The sequence below is a fragment of the Rhinolophus ferrumequinum genome, chromosome 16 (assembly GCF_004115265.2).
Source record: "Rhinolophus ferrumequinum isolate MPI-CBG mRhiFer1 chromosome 16, mRhiFer1_v1.p, whole genome shotgun sequence".
Taxonomy (NCBI): Eukaryota; Metazoa; Chordata; class Mammalia; order Chiroptera; family Rhinolophidae; genus Rhinolophus; species Rhinolophus ferrumequinum.
The window spans coordinates 33814133-33827588 of record NC_046299.1 but is presented as its reverse complement, the minus strand read 5'-3'; the positions used below and the strand labels follow the sequence as shown (position 1 = coordinate 33827588).

The following is a 13456-nucleotide window of genomic DNA, read 5'->3' as shown; positions in this document are numbered from 1 at the left end:
CTCACATGTAGAAAGGTGACTGACAAAGCAGGTAAGTGGAGGCTGAAATCCATTACCCATTTGGTTCACCAACCTAGGCACCTTGGTCAGCCCAGGGAAGGCAGCACCTGCGTATGTGTGATTTGCACCAATGTCCTTGCTCTCTCCAACCTAAGCGTCCACTAATAGGGAAAAAGAATATTGTGCAGCCATTCAAAGGTAGTGTTCATGAAGACGTATAATAACATGGGAGCTCTTTGGGTAAATACAATATAGGAAGCTGCAATGGGTTGAATAGTGTCCCCCCAAAATTCATGTCTACTGGAACCTTACTCAGAATTTATTTGGAAATAAAGAGGCCTTAGAAATATAATCAAGACAAAAAGCAAGTGAGATCATAGTGACTTAGGTTCGGCCCTAAATCCAATGCCTGATGACTTCATAACAAGAGGAAAGGAACAGAGAGACAGGCAGAGACTTAGAGAAGTATATGATGTGAAGAGGGAGGCAGAGATTGGAGTGATGTGTCTACAAGTGAAGGATTACTGGCAACCGCCAGAAACTAGGAGAGAGGCATGGAACAGACTCTTCCTCACAGCCTCCAGAAGAACCAACCCTGCCAGCACTTTGATTTGGGATTTCTGGCTTCTTGACCTGTGAGAGAATACATTTCTTTTGTTTTAAGCCATCCAGTCTATACTACTTTGTTATGGCAGCCCTAAGAAAGTAATACAGAGGCCATGTATTTTAGTGGCTAAGAATATAGCACTGGAGTCAGACAAAAGTTACTTAACCTGTTTGAACCTCAATGTCTATATTTGTAACATAAAGATAATACTAGCATCTACCTCATAGCATTTGACAATTGAAGGAACAAATACATCTAAAGTACTAAAGACTAGTCTGTACTAAGAATGGAATAAATCCTCACTACAGTGTTGTTGATGATGCTGATATTGATACTTCTGCAGCTGATGGTGAAGATGATAACTATGATGATGATGATGATGAAAAGGGAAAAAGAGATACAAAGCTCTGAATGTGTGTGTATATACATGTTTAATAAGATTAATGTGATGTGGGTATGTGTGTGTTCAACACATGTATATTCAACTTACACGATCCAACTTAACATGTCTCAGGAAATGAGAACACTCTGTCCTCCTGTTGCAGAGACTTGAGGTCTTACAAAATGCCCATGTGCTCCTCTATTTCCTAGTCCCACTAGCAGGGTAGGGCATGTGAATAGCTCTGGCCAATAACATGTGTGCAGAAGGACTAACCAAAATTTATTAAGCTTCATATGAAATAAGTCATATGAAATATGTTAAGCCACTGGAATTTCACATTGTCTGTTGTGGCACTAGGCGTTAAGTATCCTTCTTAGCACACTTCTTTGCACCTCCCTTACAGCCTTCCTCATCAGTTCCACTACAAACTATTTGAGGGAGGAGAGGAAAGTGTGTTTCACTGCTTTATACCAGAAGGGTTATTGGGCCTAGAATTTTACCCAAGGGGCAACCTAAATTTTAAAATAGACCGCTCAGATTAAAGAAAGACAATGAGCAGTAGCCAGAGGAACGCTTCTGAAGGTACAGCTAAACTTGATGGCCAGCATCCTGGAGAATCTTTCTACCATCTTTGCTCGAGAGAAGAGATGTACATTCTCAACTACTCCTTTTGTTATGTTCAAAAATTCTGGATGAGAAAGCCCTTCTTGATGATGTTATTGGAGAGATATCTGGTTTGGCTGGATTCCATTAAGTTACTACAATCAAAATTCTTGTATCCTAAATGGCAGGATTAAGCCATCAACAAAATTAAAACAGGAAATGGGCAATAAGAGTATTTTTTAAAATTCAGCTTAACTAGACACAGAAGAAATCAAAAGGAAAATAACAGTGATTTGGCTTTTTGGTCTATTACTCAGCAACAATTGTAAAACACAATAATACCAAGGTTGGCAAGAGCACAAAAAATAACACTCTGCTCATGCTTGGGTAGCAAGAGTGTAAACCAGCAAAACCTTTCCAGAGGGCCATTTGGGAATTTGAGAAAGCCTTATTAATAAATATTTCTCTTTGGCTCAGAAATCCCACTTCTAGGAATTTAGCTTAAGGAAATCATTGGCAAATATATAAGATATGTGTTCGAGGATGCCTATTACAGTATATTTTATGATGAAAAATACTATAAACGAAATATCAAACAATTGCTGGTTAGTTGAACACATCACATTATCATGCATATAATGAATACAGCAATTTTTAAATGGTGATTATAAAACACTAAGTAGCATTGAAAGATATTCATAAGGTACTTCTATGTAGCCACACAACAGCTTAACCTTTTGTTTCCTTCTACCTGCCCCCAGAGAAAGGAGAGTCTGTAAGACGATCCTTTCAGGGACTTTGCTAAACCTTTGTGTTTGCACCCTATGCCTCCCTGTTTGGTCCCAGAAAGATGACTGGACAGTCAATGAGGAGTAAGATTTCTCACGGAAGGAACAACTCAAGCCAACCGCAGTCATGGGGACCAACAGGAGAACCCACGGGGTTCACAGAGGTGGGCACAGCCCCCACCTTCCTCAGGCTAAGGAAAGCCTCTGCCTCTGTGGCTGCATTCCTTCCCAAAACCTGCAAGGGAAGTGATCCAATGAGGTGCTCTCCATCTATTCATATGCATATAGGTTTTGTTCCTTGGGGAAGTTGAGACTTACAGTCCAGCTGTCTGCAGGCAAGGGTGATTGACTCCAATCGGTTTTCTATTAAGATGTATGAGATACACAGACCGTTGAATAAATAATGCTAATGCCTTATGGGAATATCAATAAAAGTCACCCGTTGGCCTGGGTCGAAGTTCCAGTCTTCCATGACTGCGAGGCCCCCTGGCCTTCTGAGATTTAACTGTATCAAGTCTCTGCTTCTTTCTTTTTAAAAAGAAAGAAAGCCGCCTTAACCTAAAGCCGCCCCTTTTTGTTCCCTCACTGCCCGTGTTGTGCTGGACGCCACACTTCTAAATAAAAAAATGTTACTAAGTTGTATATACAATAAAGTCACACTTAAAAAAACTGCATAAATATGATTAGGCAAAGACTATTTAATAAAATGTTAATAGAAGTATTATCAAGTCCCAGGATTATCAGATGATTAAAAAACCAGTTGATAACAATACCAAGAGTGAACTCTAATGTAAACTATGGACTTTGGGTGATGATGATGTGTCCGTGTAGATTCATTACTTGTAACAAATGTACCTCTCTGGTAGGGGATGTTGACAGTGTTTGACAGTCAAGGGAGGGTGTGTGTGTTGGGGGCTAAGGGATACATGGGAAATCTCTGCATTTTCTGCTTAATTTTGCTGTGATCCTAAAACTGTTCTAAAAAATGAAATTCTGCTGAAAAAAGAAACAATTCCAGCCCTGGCACAGCATCACTTCTACCCTTTCCCATTGATCAAAGCAGTCCCAATGCCAGGCCAGTTTCAAAGCCTAGAGAAATGATCTTCACCTCTTACTGGGGACTGCCACGGTCACTGTGTATAGAATATGTGAGAGAAGAGCTATTATTGCAGCCATCTTTAGAAACTACAATCTGCCATTTAAAGATTGTTTTTTAAATCTCTATTCATCCTCGAAAAGGTCACAGAGGAAGAAAAAACAAGCACTGAAAAAGTGAGACAAATAGCACAAAGCGAAGAGTCAGAGAAAAGTCCAGATATGTAATAATCACAGTTTCTCAGACTAAACTCATGAATCAAAATACAAAGATTGTCAGATAAATAAATAAAGTTATATGATATTCATAAGAGACACCTCTAAAATATAAGGACCCAAAAAAGTTGAAAGACAATGATATAAAATACATACATGAAAAATTCTAACATGCAGAGAAATGAGTTAGTTATATTAACTTGAGAGTACATAGACTTTGAGACAAAAAAAAATCATTATTAGATATGGAGTCACTATAAAAGAAAACACTTGGTAGTCTCAATATAGGGAGATAAGATTGTTAATATTTTTCACAGTAATTTAAAGCTTCTAGTGCCCAGAGTGAAAGAAACCAAGTAAGCATCCACATTTACAAAATGACCTTTTAGTCATGCCTATTTCTTATTATATGTTTCACATAAGGATATGGACAGAAGAAAATGTACCTGAGTATAAATTGTGGTTGACATTGAGAAATATCACTTTGAGTTATTTTTTTTTCTTTCTACTTTCCTATATTTTTCAAGTTTTTCTATGGTGAGTACATATTATTTTTATATGGGGGGGAAAAAAACTTGAAACAAAATAATCGCCTTTTAAATCTCTTTGGGTTAAGAACTTTCCAGGTATCCAACAATCAAGTAAGTCCAATGTCTTTTGCCAGTTATGACAACTGGTTTTGTGGCTTTGGTTTCTAAACTTGGGACAAATTAAATTAACAAGCATGATTTATCTCTATTATCAGTCAGCTGTCATGACCCACATCATCAAAAAGCCCTTAGTAAGCACCTTCGCTTTACATGGGGATAGACCAGAAATAGAATGGAAACTTACTATACAGCCAAGGCCTTGACTCCACCGGAGAAGAACACAGACAAGCTTTTAGGAAAGTTGGGGGAGAAAGACAGCATCAATCTTTACAACAAAATAGAAGGGGCAGAACAAGAAGGAAAAATTCAATGAAGAATATAGGAATAGAAAGCAGGGCTTCACAAACCAGAGTTGATATTAACAGAGAAGGTATTTATAAAGATAAAGATGAGATGAGGTGGAGAAAAGAGAAGAGGTCAAGAACAAGGCTACGAAAGTCAATTTGGGGAATGTTATCAATGTTGTAAAGATTTTGTAGGGTATCCGATGGACACTTGTCTCCTTAGGGAGACCACCTCAGGGATGATGTAGATGCCTGATCACTGCACTGTACACCTGAAGCTGAAGCTGGACAATAATGAATGTCAACTACAATTATATATATATGGTTACAAGAAGCAGAGTACAGCGTTAGGAATAGAGACAGTGGAAATGTAAGGGCTGTATGTGATGTCAGAGGGATAGTGGATGGGGGGAGAGGGGTTGTCACTGTGTGAGGGGTTGTCACTGTGTATGTCACTGTGTGTCATAAGTGATAAATGTCTAACTATTACATTGCTTTGTGCACCTGAAACTAATAAAAAAATGTAAAAAAAAAAAAAAAAAGACTGGTGAGTGAAGGACAGTTCACTGAGGTTTCCCCATTTGCTATCTGAGTGGGGTTAACTGGACTAAGGGAAGAATGTAGAGGCTAGAATAGATATCCATAGGATATAAACAGTCAGACATTATAATTTAAGAAGTCACAGTCATAAATGGAAGAGATTTAAACACACACACACGCACACACACACACACACCATGAATGTGTTCTGTAAGTCAATATATTTGAATAAATTCATGTAATTTCATAAATTGGATTTTTCTAAGTATGTACACAAATTATTCAAATATTCTGAGCAAATCACTGTCCCTGGTGTTATTTAAATTGTGTTTTAAAAGGGTGCCCTACATGACCCTTCATAATTTAATTTGTCCCAAGTTTAGAAACCAAAGCCATAAAAACCAGTCAGTTGTAAGAATAAAAGGATTTGCATTATATAAAGCAGAAAGCAATGGAGCAATCCTTTAAACACCTGCTCAGACCTTCCTTACAGCTCCTTCCTGATGAATAGGAGCCTCCTCATACCAACTGCTAGAGTGCTGAAAAGGTTAAAAAAAAAAAAAAAAGAAGGAAGGAGGGGAGAGAGGGAGGGAGGAAGGAAAGGAGAAAAGGGTCCATTGCCACTCTTACAAACTCAAGGAAAAAAACTTGTCAGAAGCAAAGAGATAGAAAAAGGCAAGAGAAGTGAGACTGTCCTGTTGCACCATACTTGAGGAAATGAGCCACTCCCAGAGCCGCTTGAACAAGTGACTGCATGAGAAGTGGTTCTCCACCCTTTAGAGCTACCATTCAGATGATCTGCCTGTATGACTTTCCTTTTAGTGCAGAGATTCACAACCTCTTTGTTTTCTTTCTTCTAGTTTCTTCATACACGTTGTGTCATATTACATCAGGATCTCTCAAGACTCAGTGTCACCTTCTCCACTGGATGACAAACTGTTCTTTGAGGGGGTCTTTCAGAGTCTCTCAAAGTGAATTTTGTGAATACCACACAGCTTACATTTTAATTCAGAATTCAGAACATTCTAAACATGTTCTCCACATCTGGAGAAGAATCATGTACTGTTTCTGCATAAGGTAATAGCAGGAAAAAGATAAAAAATGTTTTCCTTACATAGATAACTGGAGCAAACAGTGGACTCTCATTTGTAGAGGACTTAATAGTCTATGGAATAGTTTCATACACATAATTCTATTTCATTTCTCAAGGCAGCACACATCCTAACCCTTCAAGAGCCCCCAACTCCCAGCTCCAGCTTAAAACTCTTGGATGATTTTCCATTCCCTTTGGTATAAAGACCAAAATCTTTATCATGGTACCCAATTTCTACCTTTAATTTTATCTCACAAATCTCGATCCCAATGTCCTCTGCACTCCAGCCACACAGATCTTCTATCAGTTCCTCAAATGAGCCACAGGACATTTGCACATGCTTATTCATCTGTCTTAAAGTACTAGTCTACCTTCCATTTTGCCGGTTAACTCCTATCCTTCCTTCAGTTTTCAGCCCCATTGTCACTTCTTCAGAGAAGGCTTTCCCAGTTTCCCTGACCAAGTCAAATCCCTTTAAGATAGCTCTACATACCTTCCTGTCTTAGCACTTAATCCAATTATAATTACACATGTATTAATATTAATACGTGAATGCATTTTGTCTCCACCCATAGATTGTAAGTTCTATAAGGGTAGCAACTACATCTGTTTTTGCTTGTCAGTGTATCCATAGTAGCAACTTAGTTCATGACACATGTATTCCACAATATTGAATGAATAAATGAATGATCTGTGTGTAGAGAAATGTTACATCCATACTTGATTAATCTGGAAACTGATCAGAGCGTTTAAGGGATTTGCTCAGGAGCACAGACACAGGTATTTGATTCCAAAGTATTTGATTCCTTAATTCAAGGCCAGGGAATGCATCATTCTAAGGACTGGAGAGTGTTATATGGCACATAGTACGTGCCACGTGCAGACTTTGCTGAGTGAAGAAATGGAAACAAACATGAAAATAGGAAGGAATGCATTATGAACATCACTATGGCTTTCAGTGAAGAAAATACTCTTGGTTGTGACATTGGGCAGGTCACCTCACTTTTTGAGGCCTTAGCTGAAGTCTGAACTGGTGATCTCTGTGCTCTGCAAATCTGAGATTCTGTGCTTCCAAATTCCTGGAATCCCACATTAGGATTCCGCCTCATAGCAGGCACCTACCTGTGGCGGCTGAGTTACTTAGTAGCCCAGGTTTGACTTTATGTTTTGGATCATTTTCAATGCATTCAAAGAGCAATTATCACTATGCAAGAGAGGAAACTGCAAGTGCATTTACCTTAAAGATAACATATGGTGGCTACAGAAACAATGGCAAGTTATTGCAGAGTATTAAGCACAGCAGACGGAAAAGTGTTGTTATAACCTTGACAGTTGACCCTAGGACTTCTAGATAAGTTACATAGTTCTATGTGAAGAAGCAAAGAACATCTGGGCAAAAGGATAGCATTGTTATCTGTTGGCATTGTTAAATGATTCAGAAACTAATAAAAGGGTGTCATAAATAGTCTCAGTCATTCAGCCAAGACTTAGATAGAAACTGTAAGGGAAAAGCCACTTTCTTCTCTCAATAAATTTGGGATACTCCATCTAACTATTCACAGATACACACTATTATCCTGACTATCTCCTGACAAAATTCCCCACTAATGTGCTCCACAGTCTAGAGCTAGCTTACCTTTCCAGATTCATCTCTCACCCACTCCCTGACTCTGCCTGGCCTCATAACTCAGTGTTATTTCATGACTCCATGAGAAATTCCATGGCTCCTTCAAGTCCAATTGAAATGTCTTTTTCTCTTCGAAGCTTTCCAAATGCTCCCAAGTAGAACGCGGTGCTCCCTCCTCCAAATTCCCACGTTTATTTATGCCCAGGTGACAGCGCTGATGGGCATCTGACTTATGTTATGATGACTTGTCTGTCTGTCTGCCTCCTGTCCTAATCACCCCACTAGCCTATAAGACCCTTGAAGACAGGGACGTGTGCCTTTTTCATCATAAATACTGCAAGTACACAGTTGCACGCCTAACATTTAGGAAAGGCTATTGAGCTAAAAGCCAGGTGGCAACTAATCAGTAGATGAATTTATTATGATAGGAGAATCAGTCATATTACATCAACCCTTATAATACAGTTTACCAGGGAGTTTTTAGTGTCCTTACTTTAAACCAAACAAGTAACTCTAATGCTAACAATTTCAAGCACTCTGATATGCCAATAATGGAGTTTTTACAAGAGGTATAGTATTACTCTACTTCTCTTTTAGCTAAATTATTGAAGTTTTTTTCTATGTCAGACACAGAACTAAAGATTTGGATGTATTATCTCATTTAATCTTCAAACCACCCTATGAGTTATTATCGTTCCCATTTTCAAATAGAATAGTTGAGGTAGATGTAGATAAGTTACTTTCCACAGGCCTCAGGGTTAACTGGCAGGGCTGGGATTTGAATCCAAGTCCTAAAACCTACACCTAAAACCTGAACTCCTCCCCACCATGCTGTTTTCCACTTAGCTAACCCTAGTATCTGCACTGGGGGGGTCATAGCCTCAATGTTTCTCTTCCCCCCTTATTCCTTTCAGTTTACTGTTCCTTTTACTCATATAGAACATTTCACTTAGGTATTTCATAATTCTACCTGGCAGAACCTCACCACCTTTACTAACACTCGTTATCAACAGTCTAAGGACTCACTTTGTCCTTTAGTTCTAGAGAGAAGAAAACTGAGACACAGAGCAGTTATGTAACCTAGCAGTTATGTAACAGAGCTAAGAAGGATGAAAGCCCAGAGTGAACTCAAGCCATTTGACTCCAGCACTCAGGGGCTATCATCCATCTACTTCCTGAGGGCATTTCTGCATCATTTGGAGCTCCACACATCAAGGTGTCTCGTATTGTTACCCACCCAGTCAATTCCCGAGTCAGGCCAGTTGCAGCAATGAACATCACATGTGAATGCAAATGTCTTCTTTTCAAAGGAAACAAACTCCACGTGTTTTCTTATGTATAAAAAGATGCTAAAATCAGTGCCATGCTATAATTTTAACTCATCTGCTTCCTTTAAGTGGCCTCAGTTCTGCTTTCAAAACTAATTAGCATTGTCCTATTTAGACTTAATCCTTTCAGAAAAACACGGGTAAATAATCTCAAATTCATATTCATTTGCCTGGTTGATCAGATTGCTTTTTTCATTTTACCAAGAGATAATTGTTCACCATCATAGAAGTTACACATATCAGATCTTGATCTAGTCATCTGCACTAACATTTTTTGAGTCTTTATATCCTATGCCAGATGCTGTGCTGAACTTTTTCACCCAGATCCCTCCTTTATATTAATGTAATCCCTTTATTAGCCTTGTTTTATAGGTGAGGAACTAAAGTCTGAGAGGCTGAGCACCTTGGTCCTAGAGCCCACAGCTGGAGGGAACTCAGATGTCTCTGAGTCTGGACTCTTAACAACTCAATGTATTCTCAGCCTCTACTGCCACTATTCTAGTCTTTTCCCCACCCTCACCCTTGTAATTAAGGAAAGTTATCCAGCAGAATTTTTTTTTTTAAAGTTAATAATAGAATACCTGATAAGGCCCAGTTCATCTCCATTCAAATCTACCATTTTCAAGACAGTCATTTCCTTGTCTGTATTTGAAGAATACCTAGTCACCAAAATAAAGAAATGTGGTCAGTTTTATGTTAGAGACTGGCCCCCATGTAGGACAAACAATAGACGTTGGCACAGAAGCAAAATCCAACATGCCTCTCAGTAAACGGGGCTCCCTGACATGCTGTAGTCTTACAAATTGCATCCTGGACCTCCTTCCTCAGCTAAAGAAATGGTTTGCAGCTGTGATTGGAGTGAAGGGCATTAGGTGAGCTAGCTGACCTAATTTTTATGTGATATATGCAATATTACATAACATATATTTCTTAGAAAAAGGATCTCTCTTTGAAATTTCTACTCAGATCAAATTTTAATGGACTCTCTTAAAAATAGCAGGGAGTATGCAAAATCAAAAACATTCATGACCTGCAATTTAAAGTATGTTTTTATGTTCTTTCAAAGGACATCAGATTATATTTTCTAAAAATCAACTCTTGAAAGCTATTGAAAAATATGCAGACAAATGTAAAATGTCAAGTAGTCAGGTTGGACTGAGATATTATTTTACTCGGCTCATCACTTTAAAAAAAAAAGACAAAATAATCATCTCCCTTAGTTGTTCCATTCAATTATTCTAGGTTTATTTCTTCTTTTTCATTCCATTTATTTTTTTATTATTATTCTTTTATCTCCTCTCTCTCGCCACATTCTCCTGGACTAAGATGATTATTTCTAAATAAGATAATAAAAAGAGCTATTCATTAATTTAACAAATACTTGTTATGCACAATTTTATCTCTGTTTTACAGATGAAGAAACTGGGAGCCAATAAATTAAGATAAGTAAATCACGTATTATCATCAACATACACATCCTAAAGGTCACACAACTAGGAAGTGATAAAGCTAAGATGAGACCACAATTGTATCAGATTCCAAAGCCTGAGTCCTTCAAATATTCACACTGACTCTCACAGCCCTCAAAGTAGGAAGATACATTCACAGGTCGGTGTGTGTTTCAATGTTCATTTTTTATTACTTAAAAATAAAAATAAATAAATATTTAATAAAAAAATAAACATGTCTTAGATTATAAACATGTTTTTAAATTATTTTAGTTTTAATACTTTTTTTTTTAGGATCTTACCATAGTCAAATAACAACTCTGGTCTTAGATTCTGTAGCCGTTTCCTAAAGGAAATATGATTATATTTTGATAATTTGCCCTCACCTTGCTCTCTCTGACTGTGGATTCTGAAGGTAAGAAAAGGGGCTTCGGTTGATCTGTGCACCATCCACGTTTCCTTTATTGATAAAGAGTTTGCCTGGTTTCAAATTTGTGTGCGCTACCTCAATGCTCTGTGGGTTAAAAACAAAAAGAGTTGTAAAGTTCGAAATCCTGGTGGGATAGTGACTTAGTAGATATACACAGAAGAGACCCTTGGACAATGTCCTTTGCCTCCAACCTGTTCCCACTATGGGATGAAAGCTGCAGAACCACAGGTCTGGCTGGTGTCATTCTGGAGGCAAGCAGACATGACCTTCAAGGTTGAGACAGAGAAAGTGCTATGTATAGAGAAGCACAGTGCGATTAGCACCTGAGGCTCTCAGGACTGCTGAGTCGGGTGCGACCTGCCATTTCAGATGGCCCAGATGGGAGACTTGACTCTTATAACACTGGGACAGAATTTGTTAAGATGTAGGTATTTCCACCCTTCCTACGCGCTCCCTCCCAGCACCTTCTAAGGCAGACTTTTTCAAACTTTGAGAAGCACGGTACACACTACAGTTTTCATCATAACGTAATACACATCAACATATATATTCTAAAACAAAAGTTTACAAACCAAATTGTATCCTTAATACGGAAAGGTTGGAATGTTTGTCATTACTTTTGGTTCCTTGATGGGTTTCTTTTCATGTGACTTTGTGCAGCGCACAGACCACGTGGAGCCCTATCATTTAAAAGGGTTACATACAAAATGTGTTCTGTCTCTTTAGATGACTGCATGAGGCTTACTGCCACAGAACCCTCCTCTCCCAATCAGTCAGTGCCTCAAGCTTAACAACCCACAGCTCAGGACCGGAAGCTACCAGCGAGTCAGGAAGGAAAATGAGCGGTAGGTGGTAAGACTGCTCAGACCAAGACCCTACAGGGACCGTCTCAAGAGTACACGAATCCACTCCTAAAACACTACGAGCCGTGGTAAAGAAAGAACAGCTGCCTCTGGGGTTCTTTGCCTACCTTCATGATGCCAGTGACCATGTGCTCAAAAGTCCGATTGCTAAATCCTTCACTGGCAATTACAAATACAGTATACTGGAAAAATCCTGCTGGACCTGAGTGTGTGTGAGTGCCACTCAGGATAACATTGTCTCTTCTGTACAGGGAGCCATATTTACTCTGAAGTCTCTTCAGGACCTTCAAGAAAGGAAAAAAAAAACTGGACTAAAAAGAGGAATAACATAGAAGTTTAGCATGAGAAAGGGCTCTGATTAATCTAATCACTGATCCATATCAATGACATTCCTGTCAAGTGGACCTTCACCGTATGTATCACCACAGTGTATCTATAGTAGATAAATAGTTTATATAGTAGAAATAGCTTGAGCGTATCATCATAGTAACAACAACAACAATTGCAATAGCTAACATTTTATGGATTCTTGCAAGGTGCAAGTAAGCACAATGCTAGGAATTACATACATTATGTCATTCAAAAGCTGTGTAACAACCCCAAGAGATATTTTTAACCCTATTTTTAGCTGAGAACATTGAAGTGCACAGAAGTGATTTGCCTACTGATCTAATGACACAGCCTGAATCCAGATCCAAGTTTCTCCAACTATAAGGTCCAGGGCTCTTACCCATTCATCATTCCACGCAGAGTATTAATATTCGGGAATTCTTCTAAGCATTAGGAATATATGAAGTTCCTACACTGAGAAGTTTTTATTCTAATGAGGGAGAAAAATAATAAGCAAATAAACATGTAATATTATATAGTGATAAACGCTATGAAGCAAAATATTGCTGAGTAAAGAAAAAGAGCGTGATGGGTGTTAATGAGGAAAGATCTTTCCAAAGATTTTACCTTTCACCAGAGGTTTAAATGAAGAGAGCAAGCTGTTCACTCAATACCTGGGGGGAAAGCATCCTGGAACAGTGAACAGACAGTGCAAAGGCCTCTTTACTCAATTGCCCAACTTCTGAAAATGAAGAACTCAATATTCCCTGCCACAGATCATTACATTTATTGGTCTCAGAAAAGCCAGCACTATGACCTAAGGAGACCCCAGCAATCCTGTGAAGAGGTCCATGTGGAAAGGAACCATCTTGTCAGCACTAAGTTGTTAGCCATGTGGGTGAGAAGCCTCAGTCGAGCCTTCAAACTACTGCAGCCCAGCCCACACTGAGTTCAACCTCATGACACAGAAGTAATGATATGTGACTTCTGTTCTAACATAAGTTAGAATTACCCAACCCAGCCTCTCCGGCTTTCCTGACCCACAGAAATCCTGAGCAGTGATACAGCATTATTGTTGCCTTCTGTCACTGAGCTTTCTGGAGAGGCTCGTTGTACAGCAATACATGACTAATACAAAGAGACTCAGTAAATGTTCATTGAATTAATTACTC

At 38.7% G+C, this 13456-nt stretch overlaps 1 protein-coding gene across 2 annotated transcripts in view; it reads right to left on the bottom strand.

The window, feature by feature from the left end:
* The window catches only part of ASAH2 (N-acylsphingosine amidohydrolase 2), a 62192-nt gene that overhangs the window by 36064 nt on the left and 12672 nt on the right, over window positions 1-13456 (bottom strand). For both annotated transcript variants that reach the window (XM_033129739.1, XM_033129738.1), the window contains exons 5-7: window positions 12062-12238; window positions 11048-11175; window positions 9795-9872 (exon numbers count right to left, since the gene is read on the bottom strand). In XM_033129739.1, coding sequence (XP_032985630.1) covers window positions 9795-9872; window positions 11048-11175; window positions 12062-12238 — 383 coding nt within the window. The remainder of the gene's footprint in view (window positions 1-9794; window positions 9873-11047; window positions 11176-12061; window positions 12239-13456) is intronic.